This window comes from Pinus tabuliformis, chromosome 7 (assembly GCF_031772625.1).
Source record: "Pinus tabuliformis cultivar Carrire ecotype Pingquan chromosome 7, CPIR1, whole genome shotgun sequence".
In the NCBI taxonomy this organism is placed as follows: domain Eukaryota; kingdom Viridiplantae; phylum Streptophyta; class Pinopsida; order Pinales; family Pinaceae; genus Pinus; species Pinus tabuliformis.
In genome coordinates, this window is record NC_142293.1 from 1,912,045,902 (window position 1) to 1,912,069,381 (window position 23,480).

At 35.8% G+C, this 23,480-nt stretch overlaps 1 protein-coding gene and 1 pseudogene across 1 annotated transcript; both read right to left on the minus strand.

Moving 5' to 3' along the window:
* Positions 1-292: 292 nt before the first annotated feature.
* On the minus strand, positions 293-4,425 carry LOC149256135 (uncharacterized). Its single transcript, XM_089460671.1, has 2 exons — positions 3,729-4,425; positions 293-927 (listed from the first exon to the last, which is right to left on the minus strand). The coding sequence occupies exons 1-2, from the start codon at positions 4,073-4,075 to the stop codon at positions 414-416; spliced, it is 861 nt and encodes a 286-aa protein (XP_089316797.1). The 5' UTR covers positions 4,076-4,425; the 3' UTR covers positions 293-413.
* Positions 4,426-17,623: 13,198 nt separating this feature from the next.
* On the minus strand, positions 17,624-19,555 carry LOC149256136 (dolichyl-diphosphooligosaccharide--protein glycosyltransferase subunit 1A pseudogene; annotated as a pseudogene).
* Positions 19,556-23,480: the final 3,925 nt, after the last annotated feature.

Here is a 23,480-nt window from a genome sequence, read left to right on the forward strand (position 1 = left end):
ATTCTAACATCTTATCTTCACAACCAAAAATGTAAGAAAAGCTAAGAAACATAGTTAAAAAAGTATACACACACAGATAACCTCGATACACATTAATGGTTAATTGATAATTGAACAATCCAACACAAAAGGCTTAAAATTCAAGCAGGCACATTAGCATTAGCACTCACCTCCAGTAATTACAATATCTGCAGTTGAAAATTTTGAATTTGCTGATAAAAAGAATGAATGAGGTATCCCAGGCATTAACCTTATACAAACAGGTATAACCCTCACAGCTGAGTTCAACTGGTTGAAATAAAATTCAGATACTATTTCTTGGGGAATGGCATATGCATGGATGGCCTTTTACAAACCTGACATCAGAGATTCATCTTTGAGCAGGTTAGCCCCCAAGACGAGATTCTGAAGGTTTAAATATGTAAAGCCATACCGTTTTGATTGAACCTTTTGTCTTGTGATTCATTGTTGGAGTGATATAAACTTGGATGGCCACAACGAGATGCCGCAAATCCAAATTGAAATAAGACCATCGTTAGTACTAATAACACTATAGCACCAAGTTGAAAATTTGCCAAGAGTTGTCCTCTCATTTCAAATTCTCTGGACTCACATGCTATTTCATGATCCTTGATGCCGCAACCAGTTGGCATCATAGGGCCATACAAAGTAAATGCAACCTGATAAAACCAAATACCCTGCAATGTAAATGTAATGCCACCTAATAAATCTACCACAAAGCTCTTGGGAAATGCTGCTACCAATACTGCTGAAATAATACAGAGACCCACAAGCAGCACTAGAATTTGGTGATAGCGGCCTTCAAGACCAGCATGGCTTGTAGAATGAAAGTTAAACAGGAGATACTCTGCAAAAAACGCCATTGCTGCAATGATCCCCAGCACTCCATATGGAAGAGGCAAGTACCTGTTACGAAACATGGCCATCTCGATTAAAACACAACAGCAGAAAAACAAAAGCACTAGTAACTGCAATCTAATCTGACAAGCATAACAGAAACAAACAATACTGAGAATAGCTCTAGTGATTATAGATTCAGCTCAAACATAGTAGAATAGAGGGCACTGATGAGTTCAAAGTTACTCTTAGAATACTACACAGTGAGCCTGCTGCAATTAGTGCACATCTGGAAATGGGTATTCTCCTAATCTACCCTACGTTGCATCTGTGCACTGTGAATAATCCTACGTGTAACAATTGTGAGACAGAAGTGGTTTATAAGGCTTTACCCACAACAAAAGCTTTGTTAATCCAAAACCAGTCAATCCAAAACCTGGCTTTGGGGTGTAAGTCCCTAGGTTGATGCAATAGTGTCGTCGACTCGTCCCTCATTCTGGTGCTAACATACCTGCAGTTTTGGTTTCATGCCTTGTGGACCCTCTTTGGCTAGTGGTTGTTATCTATGAGCTGGGCATAATAATAAGAAACTCATATAAAAATAAGAAGTCTTGCCACTACAGTAACATATCCCCATGCCACCACAAGATGTAAAACAATTGGCGACAGGGTGTTCAGTTAAGGGCCAAGGCACTCCTTGTGTGAAGGTCGCTGGTTCAAAACCACAGGGTGTTCAGTTAAGGGCCAAGGCACTCCTTGTGTGAAGGTCGCTGGTTCAAAACCCTGTGGGTACAAAAAATTTCAGTCATGTTAAAGGTCCTTGTGTGAAGGTCGCTGGTTCAAAACCCTGTGGGTACAAAAAATTTCAGTCATGTTAAAGGTCGGTGTAGCCCGGGCTGAGTGTGAACCTCAGGTGATTTTGACGACATGGATGTCCTAGGTCACAGATTCCTAGCCAAAGACTAGTCCCGCAAGTCATGGACAAACTAACAATCAACAAAAGAAAAATGCATCCCCATGCTAGGATTTCATTCCATATTAATGCTAGGAATGCTACTCATCATTTGAAATAGCTGATGCCTGGATGGGTTATCCTTGGGGTCTGCCTTCTCTTTAGGGCATTCAAAAGAAAATTAATGGGATTTTACCATTCCTGTGAAGTACCCAAGAAAATTCACCTGGATGGATTGCAGTGAATGCAAATTTGTAAGAGGGCAGTGCATATCTACCAAAGCTTGTAGTTGTTATCTATGTGATGTGCATAATAATTACAAGTCTTACTAATACAGTGGCATATTACAAGTCTTACTAATACAGTGGCATATCCCTATGTTGGGATTTTGTTCCGCATCAATACTTTCCTCCTGATAAGCCAAGAATGTTGCTCCTTTTTTGGCATAGCCAATGCTTGCATGGTCAGGTCCTATGACCTTCATGGCACCCAAAGGCAAGTTTAATGGACGTTTACCACAGTGATTGAAAATTTGTAAGCAGTCAGGGAAGTGTGGAGTTGTGTTTGAGCCGTGAGGTTAGCTAGATCAAAATCAAAATCAGGACAGACTGTAAAACATGCTCCCAGTAACACGTGTCTACAAACTGAAATACTAAATCAAAATCAGTACAGGCTGTGTAACATGCTCCCAACAACATATGCACCTATAAATTGAAATACTAGGCTTGGGAGCAAGCCAGAAATATTACAATAATAATACTAACAGATGTAGGTGGCTGCTAGCAAACATACTGAAACACTTAACAGAATGGAAGCAGCAGCTTCAGAGACATCCCAAATCCAATCTGAGGAAAATGGTCAGATGTTGAACAAGAAATCAGGGAATTTAAAATAGATGAAAACACCCTGCTCTCTGTGATACCAGACTCTTCCAATCTGAGTCAACCCTGCTCTTTGAGAAAACCAAGCGAAGCCAGCTCTTCTGAATCTGCCTTGAACTCACAATTCAACAGAAGTGAGATTGACTCAGCAAGTTCCACTTGCACATCTCACAAGTGACACTTGATCATCTGTCCATAAATACATAGGAAAGCAAACAGTAATTTTGCTTGTTTTTCGCAAAATTTCACAACAAACAACCGCCAGGCCTGTCAGAGATCTAGAACCTATGGTGTTTTGTACCAAGTAGTATGACCTATATTAACGATTTTTTTTCGAGTTATTTCTGGATTCAAAGTCCTGTAATCTTGCCTACTGTTATGCACACAAAAGGGGTTTAGATTCGAGAACCCCATTTGTGACATTTAATGAAGTTCAGCCATGTAAACGCCCCAATAGACAAAACCCTTGGTCTTTCTAAGGGTTCCATATTCTACAAAAAAGACCTAGGCAATACACAACATGGGTAGGGCCTGACTTCTGTTCAAGGAAGGCAAAGACGAACTAATCCCCTCGCCCTTGATTGGAAGATGTTATTTGGAGTGTCCCAGTTCACTGGAACCACTCTGACCAAAATCATAGCTGGATGAACCAGAATGACAAAAAGTTCCTAACTGGCTCAGTACCCAAGAAACTGCCAGAAAATTGCTACTGCCTAATAACGACAGAGTTGATAAAGCCAGCTGAAAATCAAACTAAAAATTATGCAGTAGCACCACCACATGAATTAGTTTCCAATTTAGCCCAAAACCACTTGTCAAAGAAAGCCTACCTTTCGATCAAGGACATGGGCTTATTCAAGGTGCTGCTTGCTAGAGGATTGTCCTGAGTCCCATCCCAAAAGGGTCATCCCATTAATATAATACAAACTGAAAATTTCATTTCTGAAAAAATCCAAGGCATCTCCTAACTCTATCCAAATTTCAAACATCAATAAAACAAGACGATACCCAAAAGCAAATTCTAGAAAGTAAAGTACCTTGTTTTCTCGCTGACCAACACAGAAACTCCAAAGATGAAGAACATGAGCAGCATCCCAGCATGTTCGAAATCATTCATGTGTGCGGAGTTGAGAGAACCATCAACAAAATATTTCAAATGGGGAGAATAGAAGAACTCAATGCACATGTCCACAAAGGAACCAATCACAATGATATATATCTCCAAATACTTGAGATTACCACTGATCCCAGGCACAGGATGCCATACTCTTACCCTGTGAGACTTGGGATTTGTTACATAATTCATCACAGAGTTCCATATATGCCACAATCCCACCAGCAGAAACAGACTTCCTGGTAGCGCATGCCCTTTGAAAGATCCCATTTCTTTGCTCCTTGATACCCAAACTATTGTTTTAAAAAATAAGGGTTCTTAGCAGAAGAGGAAGGTCCTTCCTATTCCATTTGGGTTCTTGTCAGTCTCTATAAATTCTCAAACTCATGGGCTAAAAGAAGCTTTCAATCTGTGTATTCTACTGTAAATTCTCAAACTCATGGGCTAAAAGAAGCTTTCAATCTGTGTATTCTACTGCTTGAACGATTCAAGCTGCTGCTATCATATAACAATAGATGGTTGCATTTTTTTGGACTCTAGGCGCAAATATTTTGACCCCGAAGAAGTCTGAAAAATCGATATGAATGGGTATGCCAATCGACGCCACGTGCTGTGGCCTTCCTCTCACATGCAAACTGTCACCCAAGAAAATTGGTCAAAATTTAACCACTGAAACCACTCTTCATAGTCCTTAAATGGTAATAATAAATATTATTTTTTTAATATTTCATTTTTTCATATTGACTTTCTGTATCAAGTGTCTCACCCAATCTGTGGGTATGATTTTCTTCGCAGGCCAATTCTGTTAAATTGTAACCATAATTATTTTCTTTAATACTTCTTTGGTTCCTGTTGACTTTCTAGAAGAAGTGATCAACCAATCTGTGGTCATCATTTCTTCCTCATGGCCTTGCATGGAAAACCTTGCACCTTCGGGGGATCAGATTCAAAGGCTTAAAACAGCATATTTCCGTGGTGAATCAATTCATTCATTAATTAAAAGAAGAATTTAGCTGAGAGCCAAAAAATTCTACCGAAGGTCATAAAATCTTATCATCAACACAAGTGACATTTTAACTTTTGCAAATGTAAATTTTTAGCCAGATCATAAATCTTTTACTAAAATTCTTTTCTCTCTTTTCACTATATTCTAGAATAAAATTTAATCGTAAAAGATATTGTCCAAGAAAGCATCAAAATATTCAACCAAAAAAAATTATCATCCATGATCATTAAACCTTAACTTATTTATAATCTAAATCGTTAATAGAGTTCAGGCTTCCATTATTTAAAACATGAAAATAGAACGTATATCTTTATTTAAAACATGAAAATACATATTGAGTAATAGTTTTTTTTTTCCAATAAAATAAAATTATATTTTAACAAAAAAAATTGATTGAGTGGAATTCAAAATTAGTTTTTATATTTTGTGGGATATTATTAATTATATCAATATAATTATAGTAAATATGATTAATAAGTAAATATAAGTAATAAATTATTTGAATTGTGTTTGATTATAGGTGAATTGAAGTGTTATGAGATAGAAAATTTCCATTTAATGGTCTTTATTTTATTAATGAAAAAAAATTATAAACTATATAGAGTTTAAGGATAAGTTATTTGCAAAAAGAAAAGCAACACATAGATTTTAAAAATTGGAGCGTCTATCTTTATTTCTCACATCTACAAGCTCTTTAATTTGGTAGTTAAGTAGGGTTTCCCTAAACTTTGGATTCAAAGTCTCATTTTACTTATTTTTAAAAGTGAGGATAAATATAATACATAACTATAGGACCACCATGATTAGCTTCATTTTAGCATAATTATATAGAATTATTTTGGAAAAAAACAATTAATGCATGGCTAAAAAGTCATGGAAAAGAGTTGAAGACTAGGCCGGATTTAGGAATTATTATTTAACTATGGACCACCTTTTTACATTAAGGATCATTGTGAAGGAGTGTTACTAACTAATCACCTATATTTTTTCATTGACTTTAGAAAATATTTTGACATAGTGCCTAGGACTAACCTTCGAAATATGTTAGAAGAGCTAAAGTTCCTCTCAAGTTGACAGTTGTTACAGTAAGGTTGTATGAGAATGTTATTGTCTTGTGTAGGAACATTAAGGGTTGGTCTAAATTAAATGTCACATAGGAATTAAATAAAGTTGTTCCCTATCTCCTTCCCTTTTTGGCATATAAATTGACAAGTTAGACAGTTGTTTGGAAGAAGTGGGTTGTGTTAATCCAACTCTCATTGGTATGGTCATCATCTTTCTTCTATACACTAATGACACTGTTCTTATAATGAAGAGTCTGTATGATCTTAACAAGAAACTAAAAACTCTCAAGGATTTTTTCTCTAGTATGGTAATGATTATTAACACTAACAAATGAAGGTTAAGATAATTAAAATCCATTAAGATCACTTACACTAATTTGATGTATGACAACAACAACTTGGAGGAAGTAACTTCATACAAATTTCTCAGAACCAATCTCAATCACAATCTTAACTAGAGCAATAACATTCGAAAAAAGGATAAATTGAGGATGGAAAGTGTATTATATGCTAGAAAATAGTTGTAATTTAGCAAACCCTTGGTTGTCAGTTAAGAAGAAACTCCTTTTTGAAACTCCTATCACTCATGGCATTTTATATGACTGTGAAGTTTGGGGTTATAGCATCTCTAGAGAATTATAGAGAAATATAGAGAAAATCCAAAAGCATTATGGCCCATAATCTCAAAATTAAAGGGATACACCCTATCCTATCCTCTTGATAAAAGCAAGTCTTTCCCCATTGAGAGCATGGCTATGAGTAGGTACCTAATATATAAGAACAAATTAAACAACATGGAAGACAAAATTCTTCCTAAAATTACTTTAAGATTCAATTAAAATCATTAATTGCTCAAGTGAGGGTAGCATAAGATGTGGCTAAACCATTGAGGAGTAAAGAAGTCACTTTAGAAATAATGTGAATATTAAAAATATTATTACTTCTAAATTTAAGGAGAAATTGTGGGGTGATAAATAAGAAGATAAAACAAAAATCACATACTGTAAGTGTTGAAATTTCTAAGTATGACACGTTAGAAATCCCTACTGCATTATCTAATTTAATTTCTCCTACTTGTTCATTCCATTAACAAGTTATTTATAAATATAAATATTGAAATAAACACAAATGCGGCCTTAACTCATATACAGATCAACAACTGAAATATTGAGACAAAAACACAAGGGACACCGTTATTTTCGGACAATCATCCCCGGGAAAAACCCAATGTGGGAAAACCGGTGCAATAGTTCTAAAGGTTTTATTATTATGCAAATTCTTCAGTACAACTAGGGTGCCAGAAATGGCTCACCCAACAGCGATTGTTACACGACAGTAATACCTCCTCTCGGAGACATATTTTCAGCCTCTCAACTCTAGTCTGCTCGATAAAAATCCTTACAGCGCTTCCTCTTGACCCTACATCAGCCCTGCTAGCTTCAGCATAGTCCTAAAGCCTTTGCATCAGCCTCCTGACTCTTTGCGTCAACACTTGGCCCCTCTGTGTCACCCACACAGACCTCTCTGCCTTTGCGCAGTCCCCATCTGCCTCTATGTAGCTCCTGTTGCCTTTGTGTAGCTCTAGCTGCCTTTTTGTTAGCCTCTTCGGTCTCTTCATTGACTCTCTAGCATTGACTATGTAGCTCTAGCTGCCTTTGTGTTAGCCCTATCGGTCTCTACATTGTATCTCCAGCTGACCCCCAAACCTCCTCTTATACTTATCATGTTCAGTCTTCAACGGCCTAGATTAAGTCTCTAATCAATGGCTAAGATTAGATTTGGCTTGATCCATGTCATTTAGAACATTCTCACCTAGTTTTATATTAATACCCATTAATATTTTAATTTTCCTAAGTTTAGACTTAGGAACCCCATTAAAAATATTAATTATTTTAATATCTCTCCAACCAGGTGGAATTTCCCCAAACCATTTCTGGGTCTTGGAGATTTTATGTGCCTTAGCCTTCCCATCAATTTTCATGGCTATAGCACATCCGATGCTACCAAAAATCAACAATAAGGAGGTGATTAACCTTAAGATTGAAGATCAAAAGTATCTTAGTGTTTTGACTAGTGTAAAGAAGAAAATCAACATTGTCAAAATAAAACAAACTCTCATGATCTCCATAGTGAAATGGGGTGTTAGACAATTCCTCAAATGTCATGGGTTGAAATAATTTATCATCTATGTGACACTATGAGGGTTGAAGATGAAAAATGCTTTCTCTTAGATTTTTTTGCATATAACTACATTAGACTGTAATTACAAAAATTTTGTTACGATACCGACCTTCCTAAGTCAAAAAAAAAAGGAAACTAGAGATTTTTTTTTTAATTAAAGGATACGACATAGCTCACAACATTGATACAACAAAATTTCCTTCATCATAGAAGTTCACATACCAAAAGGATGTCCTAATTCAACATAAGCTGAAAGCTAAGAGCATCTTCAGATACATCATTATTTTAAAATGTTTAGTAGTATAAAATCGATAAAAAAGACCTAATAGCCTAAGCAATTTGAAGAACATATCTATTTAATAAGCATAATGTGAATCAACTAGCTTCCTCATCCTCAACTTCTTTTTAAAGTCCTGTTATTGTTTTCCTTGTTTCCTCTTGGGATGAATGACGATGGACTACATTGTCATTCATCAACAAGTCGAGGATCCAGTTTGTAGAATGGATTAGATTGTTAGATACATAGTGTCTCCTAGTAAACCAATGAATAATTAGGTGGCACGGCTCCTTTATTTTAGTCTCCAATGCACTGATGGAACTCTTTTGCAAAAGGATGCCCACGATGACCTTAATCCAGGAGCTAGAAGTGGTTTCTTGGACTAGAACCTCTTATGATATTGAACAAAAGGTGCTGTGTGATCCACTATAGTTTCCCCATAATGTTGTAGAGCCCTCGTGTCTCCCTTAGTTCCTTATCACCCATTTTCCTCTCATCATTAAACTAGTTGCATTGTAAGGAGGAGAGACCTCTACTCCTAGAATTACTTGGCTTGCTATGTAAACCAAATCACCAAGTCTATAATAGAATGGAGGCTAATGCCCTAATGGCTCGAGAATCATAGAGAATCAAATTGTAACCCTTAACACTAACTATAAGGTGATAAAGATCCAAACAAATTCCAAATCAATATGAATCTTACAATATGGCTATAACTTCTAACACAAGCTCAAAGAAAAAGACACGGAACCTCAAACTTGGAAAATTGACTGGGAACCACCAAAAATCTTCCAAATTGATAGCCACAAACTCCAAATGACCAAGACTTGGTAAAATTTGAGTTCTTTCCAAGACCTATAGATGCCCAGCTAAACCTGAGCTGTCAACACCAATTCTCACTTACACCACACTCAAGCAAGGTATCCATTAATTAGCATGATGGAAGATACTAACATGTGACCATAAAGGAAGGAAAGTGTCTCATCTCACATATATTTTCTATGTGTGTGTTGAATGTCACGTGGTGAGCCATATATTGATTTAATTGGATGTCACACGAGCTCTTCATTACTTGATCATGGGACTACTTGAAAGTACTACTTACCATTAATAATGATTGTCTCGACTTTTTTACGAGTAGCTAGGTTGGCTTGGCGATCAACTGCTAATTTATTTTCTTGCAATATGTGTTAGAAGTTCACATTTACAAATGAATCTTTATTGTTTCTGATCCTCTTCATCATAGATGTTATAATTGTGCCAGAGATCATGTACCTTGTAATAATTTTAGAATTCCCCACCATTTCAAGTTCTTGGTGTGAATATTTTTTGCTAGATTTAGGTATTGCAAAAGTGTATATCCTTTAGCGAAATTATTAGTAGAGATTCCAAGAGTCCAAGTATAGATATAAACTATTGTTCCTCCAAGGTTAAGAATAACAATTGCCAACCCTAGCCCCTCACAATTTTCAACCCAATACTAACCTTTTAATTCATCAAACTAGAATGATTTAAGAATGTTTCTCTTAAAAGTTTTGAAGTGTAAAAGTAAAATTCTAAAACAAATCAAGTAATTGTAACATCTTATATAATATTATCCCAATGGAACACACAACTTAATTACTTACCATTTTTTAAATCCAATAAACTAAATTTAATTTTAATGAATATTAATTATTACCAATATTATAAATAGTATATCTAATATCATTACACTTATACAATGTTATTCAACAAACATATAAATTTCTCGTGATGATAAACACATTTGTTGGTTGGAAACATTTTCTTAAAATACATAAATTATTTACCTACTATTTTTAAAATCCAATAAACTAAATTTTTTCTTAAAACACACAAAATATTTACTTACCATTTTAAAATCCAATAAACTAAATTTAATTTCAATAAATATTAATTATTACCAATATTATAATTAATATATCTCATATCATGACATAGGAGTTGCTCCAAAATCATTATCTAATATTATCATGACATAGAAATTGTGGCAAAATCATTATCTAATATATATGAGTCTTTTACTTATGTAATTATTAATAACAACAAAATGAAGAATGATTTTATCCTCAATGGTCACTTTTTAAAATCCATATAAATCTTTTTTTTAAATAATATATATATATATTTGGCAATTTACACCATAAAATTGTGACAACGTCAAGGAATTGTGAAAGCATGAAGGATCTTTATGGTTTAGAAATGCAGAAAAAACATTGTAAGGTGAACCAGCAACTTCATCACGTTTTTAATCTTCAATTGTATATATATTTGACGAAGTCATAACGAAGCCATCTTTTAATTCGGAGTGTACAGAAGGAATGAGTCCACTTTAAAAACATCTTTTGCATTTCACATAGATTTCACCTTTAACTTTTTTTTAACAAGTATTCCTTATTTTATTAAATTGCATTTCATATAGCTTTTACCTTCACTTTTTTTAATAAATATTCCTTATTTTATTAAATTGGATAAACACATGGGATCATCTTCCCATACAATATTCATATGTCTTCTATTGGGAAAGATTCTCCCTATCTGAATTCATGAAAGGGGAAAATTAACCTAATTTTTAATTATTATTCCCATTCAAATTTCACAAATATTTAAAATGCAAATGGTCAATCTTGGGAAAAAATTTTGAGTATAATTTTATTTTTAATTAAGAATATATAAATATCGGGAGTTTGGTGAATTTTTATATTAATTAATTATTTATTAATTTTGAATATAATTTCTGATATTATTATATATATATAAAATAATAATAATAATTTGAAAAATATGTTAGGTAAATATTATGAAATTTTCAATTTAAATCATCGTCACATATTTATATTTATGTTAGGGATAAATATGATTTATCTAATGGTTATAATGATAATAGAAAAATTAACCAGGGAAGCGTGATATGAGATTACCTAATTATTGGTTATATAAAATAATTATTGGTTATACTAATTAAATAATAATATAATATGTATTTATTTAATATTATATATATATATATATATATATATATATATATATATATAATTTTTATTATTTTTATTATTTTTGTATGTAATTTTTTTTAATGTTATTATTATAGATTATAATTTTTTATTTTTTAATATAAAAATATTTGGCTTGTTAGATCTAAGGCTTTTGTGATGTATAATATAGATATAAGTTTTTCGGATAACCAAATCCTAATGATGTGATTAATCCGAAAGACTTATATCTATAACATATTTCACTTCTTACTCTTCTTTTTTTTTAACTAGTACATTATTTTAAATAGCATATTTTTCTTCTTATAATAATAATGAATAAATATATGTCAAGTATCACTAGCACAACCGCTTGAGGATGGGCCTCATTAGCAAGGTGACCAAGGATCAAATCTCATGGGGGCGGTTGTGCACCATGCTAGGTAGAGAAGACATGCGACATGCTAAAAATTCTAGTCAGTCGAGGGTTCCCTGGGGTGAATTTAATGGATTAGATGTCGCCGCTCCTCAAGCCACATGTCAAGCCTAGAGGATCATAGACAACTTGACAAACAAAAAATAATAATAAATAAATATACATTTATAAATATTAAATAATAATATGTTAATTGAGGTTAATTCTCTAGGGCTTCCTATTTCAACTTAAGGTGGATGAGGATGTGTTGACCTTTTTTCTTTTTTTTTAATTCAAGGCCTAGATTGATTCTCAAGGAAATATGTTCAGCCTCTATAGTGTGTTGCTAGTTTGTTAGGTTGCATTGACTTTTAATAAATTAAAAAAATTATATTCATGCCACATGGCTCCCTACCAACCAATTTCCTAGGGATTTTCAAAGCATACCTAATTTTAGAAAAACTACCTTATATCTTGGTTGTAAATGATAGAAACTCTTCAACACTTTTGTTTTTTATCATGACCTGGGATTCTTAAGGGTTAAGTAAAATCAAAGTTAATAATAATATTTTTGTTACAATAGTTTTTTTTGTTATATATTTATCAATGGTAGATACACATGAAGCCTTCGAATATTTTTAATGTGGTTGTACTAGTTTAAGTGGTTCAGCTAAACTTACTATCTAAATTCATTTACCGCCTATAATATGTCGAGTTTAAAATAAATATTTTTTGAAATACCTAACCATATCATTCAAATCAAAACATAAAAATATTATAAAATTATTTTTTATAAAAAAATATTCAATAATAACTATATATATTTTTATACCCCGATTGGGGTGTGTGTCGAAGGATGGCAGGGACGGTGGACAGTTATGAGGAGTAAAGGTTGGGTACCATCCACCGCCCCCCACACGCTCATGGCGATGGGTGCGGTGGCCCTTCGCATGAATACATGCAAGGGTGGTGGGAAAGGTGGCAGGCATGGCAAGGACAAGGTGGGAGGCATAGTAGGTAAGGAAGGACAGGGGAGTGGCAATTACATTGTCGATTGTAGAGTTAAGGCAAGACATGGGAGTGTTAATTGCATTATTGTGTGCGGAGTTAGGAGATGGAGCACTGGAGCAGGGAGGCGGAGGCATCATCGATGGTATCTGTGGAGTGAGCACGGGTATGTATCTTCGTCCTACAACCCTCTTGCGATAACGACATGGTTTTTTTCTAGCTTGAGGGATCGAGAGAAAACTAGGGAGGGGAATTGGGGGACTTGTTGGGGAAAACACCATAGGCATTATATGGTTGTTGTCTGGTTATGCTTCATAGCTATAAGGCTCCTGAGTTTCAACCTGGCCAGTGGTTGGGAAGCCCCTCCTGAGAGTTGCATTGTGAACTCGCGTGATAATTGCGGTGGAACGTGAGAAGCTATGCATTGGGGATGGGCAGGCTATAGGGAAAGCAGAGGAGCAGCGCAGTTTGACTGGGAAGAGGGGAATGGGAAGGCTCACCTGTGCATGAGAACTCTTGCTTGGCTGAGAAAGGGGATTGTCAACCACTCTAGGTATGAGCAGAAATGGGAAGGGAGTATTGAGAAGCACACCAAGGTATGGAGATTGGCCTTGTCTCTAGAACGGGTTGTCACCCAACCTGCGTATTTCTCGGAGAGTAATTAGGCTAGGAAAAGGATTAAGGATACCATTGGCAATGAGATTCAAAGCCAAAAGTTAATAACTCGTTCCTGTGAATAGGTCATGTACAAAGTGGAGATTATGAGAGGAAGAGGTCGTGGCAGACGTTGGAGGGAGCCTGCAAGGGCCAAAAATCCAAGCACTTCAGAATCGCATAGAGGATGGAAATCTGTTGAACACCTCATCAGTGAAGCCATTGCAGCTTACAAGGAGGGAATGAATGTAGGCATCCATAATTTGCTGGAAGAATGGGAGGGAGAAATTAAGCAGCATAGCGAGAGTAACGAGGAACTAGAGAACTAGAGGACCTTAGTCCCATACCCCGGGAATACCATAGGCATAATTAATTAGTTTAAGCATACCCTTTATCTCTATTGGCTTATGAAAAGCCTGATGGGGAAGGCCATGGAACAAATATCAGTGGGGATGGATCTAACCCTCTAAGACATGCCCAACTAAAAATAGGATTTGCAGTGAATCCAATTCCAGCTCCATAAGCAAGACATTCGTTTGGATAGAATCTAAAGGCAGATACCATGCATCATCGAATTAACTAAGATGCCCGGTGAACCTGTCAACGATCCGGCACCGATCGAATCAGTTTCAGAAGAGCAACAGGAATAGTTAGTTAATTTGGTTTCTGTTTTTTTTATTCGGGTAACATTTACTTTACATTATTCATGCTTATGATAGATAGACATATAGCCTCTTTCCATGAAACTGAGACATATTTAGCTTGGTTAAAAAGACCGATACTTTATTTTTTTGGATGACTTATAACGGGGATAGGTGGAAAACATACTTGGTTTCCCATCGGGCAAGTTGAGGCCACCTATCTCACATAAGTGATGTAAACTTGTTGTTTATAAATAGAAAATGAAGGATCCTGCCAAGATTAACAAGAAAAATCTATATATATTTTTTATAAAAAATATTCAATGACAACTATATTAAAAACTAACTTATGATCACCTTTAACAAAAACTCCACATAAATATAACACTCTTATAAATATAACACTCTTTTACATCCAACTTATTTTGTTTAACAAAAATAATCAAATGTTTATTACATCATTCCCATCTCATTTCATATTTGGCAAATTAATCCTTTATTGTGGTATCAAATATATATTAAATCCAATTAACATTAAAGGCAAATAATATTTTATTGTGGTATTATATATGGAGTAAATCTAATTAACATTTATGTGTTTAGCACTCCTTGATGTGAAGTCATCGGTTCAATTCCCTGCCCTGGTTGGGGTGATATACTGGACATGTTGAAGATAAAATCTTGCCAAGCTTACAAAAAAAAATTGTACTAAAATATAATCAGTAATTTAAAATAAAAAACAAATAATAGATGAAGAAGTTATTGAAGTTGAGTTGGTGAAACGCTAGGTTTTGGGGTGGTCTAGTAATAGTTGTGAGCTTCTCGACACATTTTTCTCTTAGCAATCTCCATGAAGCAAATCCTCGTGGTGGAGGCAGGGTTTTGAAAAATAGCAAATGGAGGAGGGAGGGGTGTGGACCCCTCCTTCAAATAGTTTATAGCAGGAAATCATGGCAATAATTCAGAAGTATTTGATCTCTTATCAGCACAACATCTATCGACCCCAAGCATGAAGGATGGCAAAGCTGCGAGAGACAACCCCCCTATGGGGTGGTTTAACAAGAAAAAATTCAAAGTAAATGTCTACAAAAAATAGTAAAGAACCCAAAATATGAGGTTTGCTCTTCTAAATTTTCAGCTACATCCAGTTTGTAAAAGACCACACATCTATAAGCAAATTCATAGGCTTTTGGATGACTGAAAGAGCCCCAATCAACTAGATCCAACAAAAATGGTAGTCAAAAGTCCAAGTGGATCTGGAATTCAAGGCCAAGGATTTTTTCACAGTCATATTCTTGAATCTAGAAGACCTAACATAAGTTGTTAATGAATGTCCTTATTTCTTCAATAACTCTAGCCTCTTTATACAATTATGGCAAGAGCGTTACAACCCCAAGAATGAGAAATTCTTGGTCACGTAAGTTTTGGTTCGCTTATTCTTGCTTCCAAAAGAATTATGGGATGAAGAAGCCCTTGTGTGTATCAAAAACCCTATTGGACAATTTATTAAAACATTGAAAGTTACCAAGAGAGGGTGAAACAATTTTTATGTCGGGATCTGTGTCAACATGAACATCTCTAATCCTCTACCTGAATGAATAGAGATTTCCTACCAAGATGAGGTGATATAGCCATTGGAATACAAACATGTTCCTTTCCATTGCAAGAGACACCATGAGTATGGGCATTTGTTTAAATTTTCTACTAACCTAAGTGAATAAGATCGAAACTACTCAATCCCAACTAGATTCGAAAGGATTTACCAAAGTCCCATCAAGATGAAGAAACCCCAAGAATCAATTAGCTCATTCCAAAAGAAACCCCCTTCTTTCCAATAATAAATTCAAGCCTCTCAAATGCCATGAAATGGAAGTAGCTAATAATGAAGAAAACAAATATAAAGGAAGCCAAGGCTAGTGGGTCCAAATATTTTTCATTGAATAAGAGAAAATATCCAGAAGAATCCACATATATCTAGTCGCTAGATGACGAAATAATATTGGATGTTAAGGAATGATTATAAGCTAGCCAGGGAAGTAGAATCACAAAGGAAGTAAGCACATATCCACATAGAAAATAATGGCATGGGTCAAATATCAAGGAGTTAGCAAAGAAGCAACTAGTTACTCATCAAAAAGAGAGACCTCAAACTTCTAACAACAATATTGAGTCAAGGGGAGTAAGCATTATAGGTGGGAGTTTGGTTATCCAAGTTAATACAATGGAAGCCCTCATGGCATCTGTTATCAAAAAATCGTGTACTAAGGGCTACTACTTAGCAAGATCTCATGCAACTACTTCAAACCAGGCTTTAGACTAAGGCTTAGCCTCCTTAGTCAGAGAGGGCTCTCTCACAGATTTTTGATAGGAATTAATAACAAAAACAGATGGCTAACTCTTCAAACAATACATGAAAATAAGCTGGTTGGAACAAAAAAATAACACTTCTTCCATTGGGCTCATGGAGTCAAACACTTCTGTAGTAAACTATTAACCACTCAATCATGGAAGCCAAGGCATATAATGTTTAACACTCAAAACATTTCTAAAAAAAAACTCAACTCATAAATATACACAGGAAGTCTGAGCACTAGGTGAATTCAGAGTGATTGCATATTTAGTGAGCTGTAAAATATATAAAGGATAATGACAAAACCACACATATTCTGAGCATTGAACACATGATGAATCTTGGGAAGAAAAAGTAATCTTTATATTACTGTCAAAAGTCTTTTACATAAGTTGATAAAAAACTCTATTTTTTCATAAATCTCCAACCTCACTTACATCAGAGTTTCTCCTATATATAGGAAAACAAAACTAAAACTACCTTGAGTCTCCTCCTCAAGCATGAGGGGAGCTCGATGAACTATCATTAACTACCCTTATCTATTTTTAAACAAACTCATTAAATACATAAAGTATTGAGCTGTAATTACAAATAGTCCTAATCACACTAAAACTCTAACTTCATCTCCTCGTATGCCTGATTCCTTTCTTGATCTTTGACAGCTGTCTTTTGTTAGTTAGGCTCAAGATGATTGAGCTACAGATGCAAGGAACGCTGACTTTGGATACCTGTAAGCGCTGATGGATCATTTATCATGAAGATCAAAACACCTATTTTTAAGGTCCCTGTCTCCTACCATCCTCCGAAAATGTAGCAGCATGTTCCTAACTCTTTAATAGCTCAAAGTATGGAACGCTGCTACCAAACACCATGTCTCCAGATGAGCTGTAGGCTGTATTGATGTACAGGTGTCTCTCTTCTAACATTCCCGGTCAAACTGTTTATTCTGCATTGAAAACATCACCTACAGCAGTTTCGTAGCGCGCTACGAAACTGCTGTGTGATTTAAAAAACACAGTCTTCTTCTAAACTCCTCACATACGAACTATTTAAATTCTGCAACATTAAAAGCTAGGAAGAAAAGTCATCCTCTCATAATAAAATCTTTCAGAACGACACAACTGCTCATTCTCAATTATAACAAAAAATAAAACCTTCCTCCCAGTGAACTTTATACCTATCAGACTAAACTGGACATCAGTTATATCTCATCAACTGCCTGCAACAACTCATCTACCTCTTGTTTCAAAACAATAAGCTTCTGCTAGCATTGAAATGGTACTAAATTTATAATAAACCTGAAAGAACACATTATGTTCAGGCACCACATTCTTCTTTGATAGTATCATAACATTCCTTCCAATAGTGTCAAGATAGGAGTACTTTATCTCCCGATGTTGGTCTGCAGAAAAGGGAATAGAAGCATAAGGATCTTTAGATCCTTCTGGCAGTGCAACCTTCACAATAAGTTTATCAATGACCACATCACTGAATGAAGATGCAAAAGCAATATTAAGATAACGCCTGCCATCAGCTGCTTGGAAGAGAAAATCTTGTAGAGGTAAGCCGTAGCCTATTGTAAAAGTGGCTTGCTAGCCTCCAAACATAGGATATCGAGGTTCAATTTCCAGTTCTGTTTTTCTAGAGTTAGCGTTCAAATGTGAGGTAGAAATATTCCCAATTTCATCTCGGTAATAAACCGAATGTGCTCGAGGTGGCAGTCTTGCCACTAGACTCTTAAAAGATGATGCACCTCTAGCATTGGGTCTTGCTTGGTATTCAATCCTTGAAAAGCCACCTTTGATTCGAGCACCACCATGAAAAAGGTGATAATTTTCAGTTATCTGAACATTTCCCCAATGTGAAATTTCTATTTCTCGCACCAGCTCCTTGACAACTGCAAATGGTTGGTTATCTTCAAAGTGAACAATAAAGGGTGAAAATGAAAATGCAGCAAGATTCTCATATGGACCATATTTAAGTTCTGTATCCACCAATTTTGTGGGATCAACTTTGGAATATGATTCTATTCTAGGACTTGGGGTCTTGATGGTTGTAGTTTGCACTTTAACTAGATAAGGCGAAAGAAAGTAGGCACTGTCACGATAAAGAACAAGCTGAGTTTGTGCCTGAGAGATCTCTTCAGGGAAAAGCTTCACTGAATGTGTGAAGACTGAAAGCACTTCTATAGTTACAGTGTCACCCTTTTTTAGTGCCTTCACCAAAGAGATTGAAAATAAAACTATACCACCAGGTGCATCCTCACTGTAATACCTGCCATATCATGCTGTGGAGATGCTTGTGTGTCAGGAACATGTAGCGGGCCCCTCCAAGGCCTTCTAGACTATGTGCAAGGCATTCTGAATAGCGAGGGCCTGATAATCAGTTTCTTCTCACACGATACTCACACCACTCTTACAAAAGATTACTTGCAAGCCTCCAGAGTTTTTTTTATCTTGCAAACCACGATGCAGATATAGCAACATATGTAACAGGTCAGCACAAGGTTTGCAGTCACCATTCTGTAAAGAAAAATTAGGTGCTAATTTCTCACACAGCACAACCTTGCCTTGCGCTCTCTTCCACAACATATTATCAGTCTAAAGATCAAGATGACTCTGCGCCAAGAAGATTGCATGAAATTATACATGGTACAATACTGATGATATTAATGACATGTGCTCGAGTTCAGCTGCTCTTTCAACGTTCTCTTACAGCTGCTACAAAAGTTTTCTAGGATCCCTGGTAACTGCAATTGACTTCAAACTCCACCATTTTGTTCATTTTTTCCTCAAATTCTGTATCCCACCAGGAAGCAGTGTCTCTCTTCCTTGTAAAATACTGATCATCACAAATAGCATTATGGAGATTCATAAACCACTGGTGAAATTTTCTTTTTAAATGCAATACCATAGCAATCCCAAAGTAAGGCATCCCAGCCATGCAAATCGGTACACTGCAGAGTGGATGATAAGAGAATAACCAAAAAGAGGAAACAGGCCCCGAGCAAACACGTAAGGAACGCAGAGGGCTGTCAAAAGTTTCGTAAGGATAGGTGCCACAATTTCTCGAAGCACCCACAGACCACGCAAACAAGAAAATCCATCTGCTGTGACTTGGTCAAATTTGATAAGCCAACTATCATCTGTCAACGGTGCCATTTGACCTAGCATTACCGGTCTTGTCCAGATCTTGAGAAATATGAGTTCCGATGCCCAATCTTGATAAATACGGAACACATGACTTTCATTGATGGGTACACGCAAAGGCACTATCACCAACAACCCAAATAATATAGCATCCAATGTTGAAGGCGTAAAGATCATTGCATTTGATCCCATGTGTAATAGTAAACCGGAGAATGGAAGCAAACAATGCCCGGCCGAGAGAAACAGGTACCACCACTAATGTTGAGTTAAAGGAAAGTAAAGTGAGTCATGCCCAAAATAACAGTAACCCAATGCGTAGAACAAACATGTACTCTTCATACTCTGCCGAGTTGTCCCTCTCAAACTCTTCAACACCTTCCACACTTGATGCAGAATTTTCACGCACTATTCTGTTATCATTCCCAACTGCTGGAAGAGCTAACTTATTCAATAAGCATGCTAGGATTTTGGACCTCCACTGAAAACTCGAACAAATCCCCAATTTCGTAGCACGCTACGAAAACACCTAAACATGTAGCACTGCGAAACTGCTAAAAATATTCATGCGCTGCGGAAACACTTTGCCCTTAAGCTAGTCTAAAAATTTTTGGCAACAGAATTGTCAGTGATAACAGCATCCACAAAGGAGGACATGTGATGTGGGCAAAAAAGTAATATATATAAGTTGCACGAAACAAGAGAGGTAATGATCAAAGTTACAAACATATTGGAGGTATTCTTCATCATTTCCTCAATCTAAAATGGAGCTCGTCACTTGGAATATTAGAGGTCTGAACAAAAAATGCAAGAAAATGCTTCTAAAAGAAAGAATAAAAAATGAAACACCAACCATTTTTATATTAGAAGAAAAAAATGCTCGAAGAAAGAACTCATCTCAATGGTAGATAGATGTTGGAAAGGTTATTGGGTCATCTCTAGTAGATGTACTTGGAATGTCCAGGGGATTAGCCATCTCATGGAACAAGTAGGAAGTATCATTTTTCTAATTGGTTTGTGACTAGAATCTCTCTCTCTCTAGTCAATTTAAGTATCGAGGTTTGAGTGAGCATGGGATTTTATCTATTACCTACATACCTCCAGTACCAACAGGGAATTTTTTTATTTTTTATTTACAGAGTCTCAGTTCCATAGCTTCTCTGTGTGAAGCATATCTATGGATCTTAGGAAGGGATTTCAACATGATAATGTCACTATAGGAAAAATTAGAGGGGATACGAATATTAGAAAAGGCATATCTAATGTTTGAAGACACCATTCAGTGGCTTCTCCTAACACATATCATGACTCTTAATGGAATGACACCTGGATTAACAAGCGATGAGGTAAACATCATATCGCCTCTAAGTTAGATGGGTTTTTTTATTTTTGTAAAGTTCTTGGAAAACTATATTTTTTTGGAAGCCTTTATTATTCCTTATAATGGTTCATACCACTGGATGATTAGTCTTGAACTCGACTTCAAAGTCACTCCCCACAATTGTCCCTTTAGGTTTGAGAGCTTTTGGCTACATGGTGCTTCTTTTCTTGACAAGGTTAGATATTGGTGGGAATAAATTTAAGCTCGGGGGAATTCGAGAATGCAAACCTTCCAATTAAAGATAAAACACTCAAATCTAGGCTCAAAACCTAGAATAAGGAATAATTTGGTAACAATATTCTTGGGGATACGAAAAGCTGAAAGGCATAGTGTAAGAAATTCAACAAAGAGTTATTCTTAATAAAATAATAAAGGATTTATCCTGCAAGGAGAGTGATACTTTGAAAAATCTTGAAGACCATAGAAATCAGGAGGAAGTTCTTTGGAGGTAAAAATATTGCATAAATTGGATTCATGCAGTTGAGTGAAACACCAAATTATTTCACCAATCCATGATAAAACACAGACACTACAACTAAATATTCTCGCTCTTGGATGAGGATGGAAATAAGTTGTTAATTCATGAAGATTTATATCACCACCTAAGCACGTTCTATAAAGACCTCCTTGTTGATCCTTCCTTTAATAGATCGCGAGCCATCAGAAAAATCATGTCAAATATACCATCCTTGGTCAATGGAGCCCAAAATGAAGTGTTAATTGTAACAATCTCGAGTTCAAAGTTCATGTAATTAAGTTAATAAAGGAAAAATAATAAGACCAAGGTCATGGGACACACATTCCAAGTTGAATGTTGGGAAAAACATCCTAGTGGGCATCACTTGTTGTTTATTATGGCTAGGAAATTGGCAAAGGTTTTGGAAAGGAAAAAAGGCATTAATTATCATTTTATTTATGAAAATAAAGGAAAATAGGAGAAAATGGGGATGAAAGTCACATGTTTGTATGAGAGGGAAATTTATGGGAAAATAGAGGAAATTGAAGAAAATAGAGTCAATAATAAAAAGGCTTCCGAGGATCAGTTAACAACTTTTGTCAACTTAGTTTGGAACTCTCTCTATTCTCTCATACTATTTCACACTTAGAGAATTCTTAGAGGACTCTAGCATTGGAGAAAGGAAAGCAAAGGAAGGAAAAGGAAATAAAGTGACACGTAAAGAAGAGTTGGATCAAGAAGCTTTAGCAGGAAGACTTGCAGGTAATAGGTTGCATGTGTGATTTCCTAGCTGGTTTGTGAATGCATGGTACATGCATTTGTGTATTTGGTTCTCTTGTTATCATTGTCATGGGTTTTTCTAGGTGTGACACTGGTTTCATCCTTGCTTTGTCATTTCTAGATAGCCATGGTGTGATGGGGTTCTTTTATATGGTTGAGCTTTGGATTGCTGGAAGATTTTGGGACCAAGTGAGGTGGTCTTAGGAAAATTCCCAAGGGTTGGAGGTGGAGGTGGTTTAATCTTCTAGAATCCCTCAAAGGTGGGTGGAGACAGACAAGTTCCTCAAGGTAATGGAAAAGAAATTATGAGGCATCTAAGCTTGTTTTTGGCATTGTGATCTCTCGGTCAGTTTTGGAGGGATCACAGTAGCTTAAGGGCGAAGTTGGTTTAATCTCCAAAAGCCCTAGTTATTTAATTTTTGGTGTGCTTATGTGATCTCTTGATCAATTTTGGCGAGATTACAGTAGCATGAGGGTGGATGTGGTGTAATCTATGGGAAACCCTAGTTGTTTATGTCTTGAATTCCCACATTCATGCTTGGAATATGGCACAAGGGTGATTGGCTAAAAGAAATATTTGGTTCAACTCAATCCATGGTTGGGTGGTACGTGGGAGTCCCTGACTTGGTTGGAATTTTCATATGATGATAAGAGCTCCTTTAATTTTCTATTCTATGAGTACTTATACTTATTATTATATGGCTTTGATAGTTGTTCTATTATGGTTATATGTTGGTTATAAGCATGGTTCCATAATAGGTTCTAGCTATGGCTCTTGATATGTTTTGATTAGTTGTTGAATGGTTAATGAATGCATGATCTCAAAAATGTTATTGCAACTATCATGAGAGGGCATTAGACGACCTTGGTGATTCTCAGATAAGTTTCAGACCCCTATGTTCATATATGCATTCATGACATGTAGATTACATGTTCACCATATGTTTGACGAAATGGTTGTCATGGTTAGGTCTGGTTAGGTAAATTATTTGATCAAGTTATGTATGAATGGTTTTGTCCTAATGTTATTTATCATTGTGGAAAGTCTCATTGAGTTTTGGGTAGAGGTCTGGTGGCTAACTTGAAATAGTGGCTTAAAATCTGGGATTGTACGCTTTGAATTGGAATGTTTGGGCCATAACTGCACCCTTACAAGATTATGCATGTGGTTGGAAGCCTATAACCACATGTAGGCCTTGTCATGCATGGGGTTGTGGGCCTAGGTCACTAGAAAAGTAGTTTAGCTCAGTGTTTGGGCACTTGGAGTGGTTGTTTAGCTCTTGGGTGTCCTGTAGCTCTTGAGGAAGATAAGTAAAGTTTCA

Coding starts and splice junctions, on each gene's coding strand:
- LOC149256135 (XM_089460671.1), bottom strand. CDS start 4,075: ATGGGATCTTTCAAAGGGCATGCGCTACCAGGAAGTCTGTTTCTGCTG. Junction 928..3,728: donor TTGGTCAGCGAGAAAACAAG/GTACTTTACTTT, acceptor GTTTCGTAACAG/GTACTTGCCTCTTCCATATG.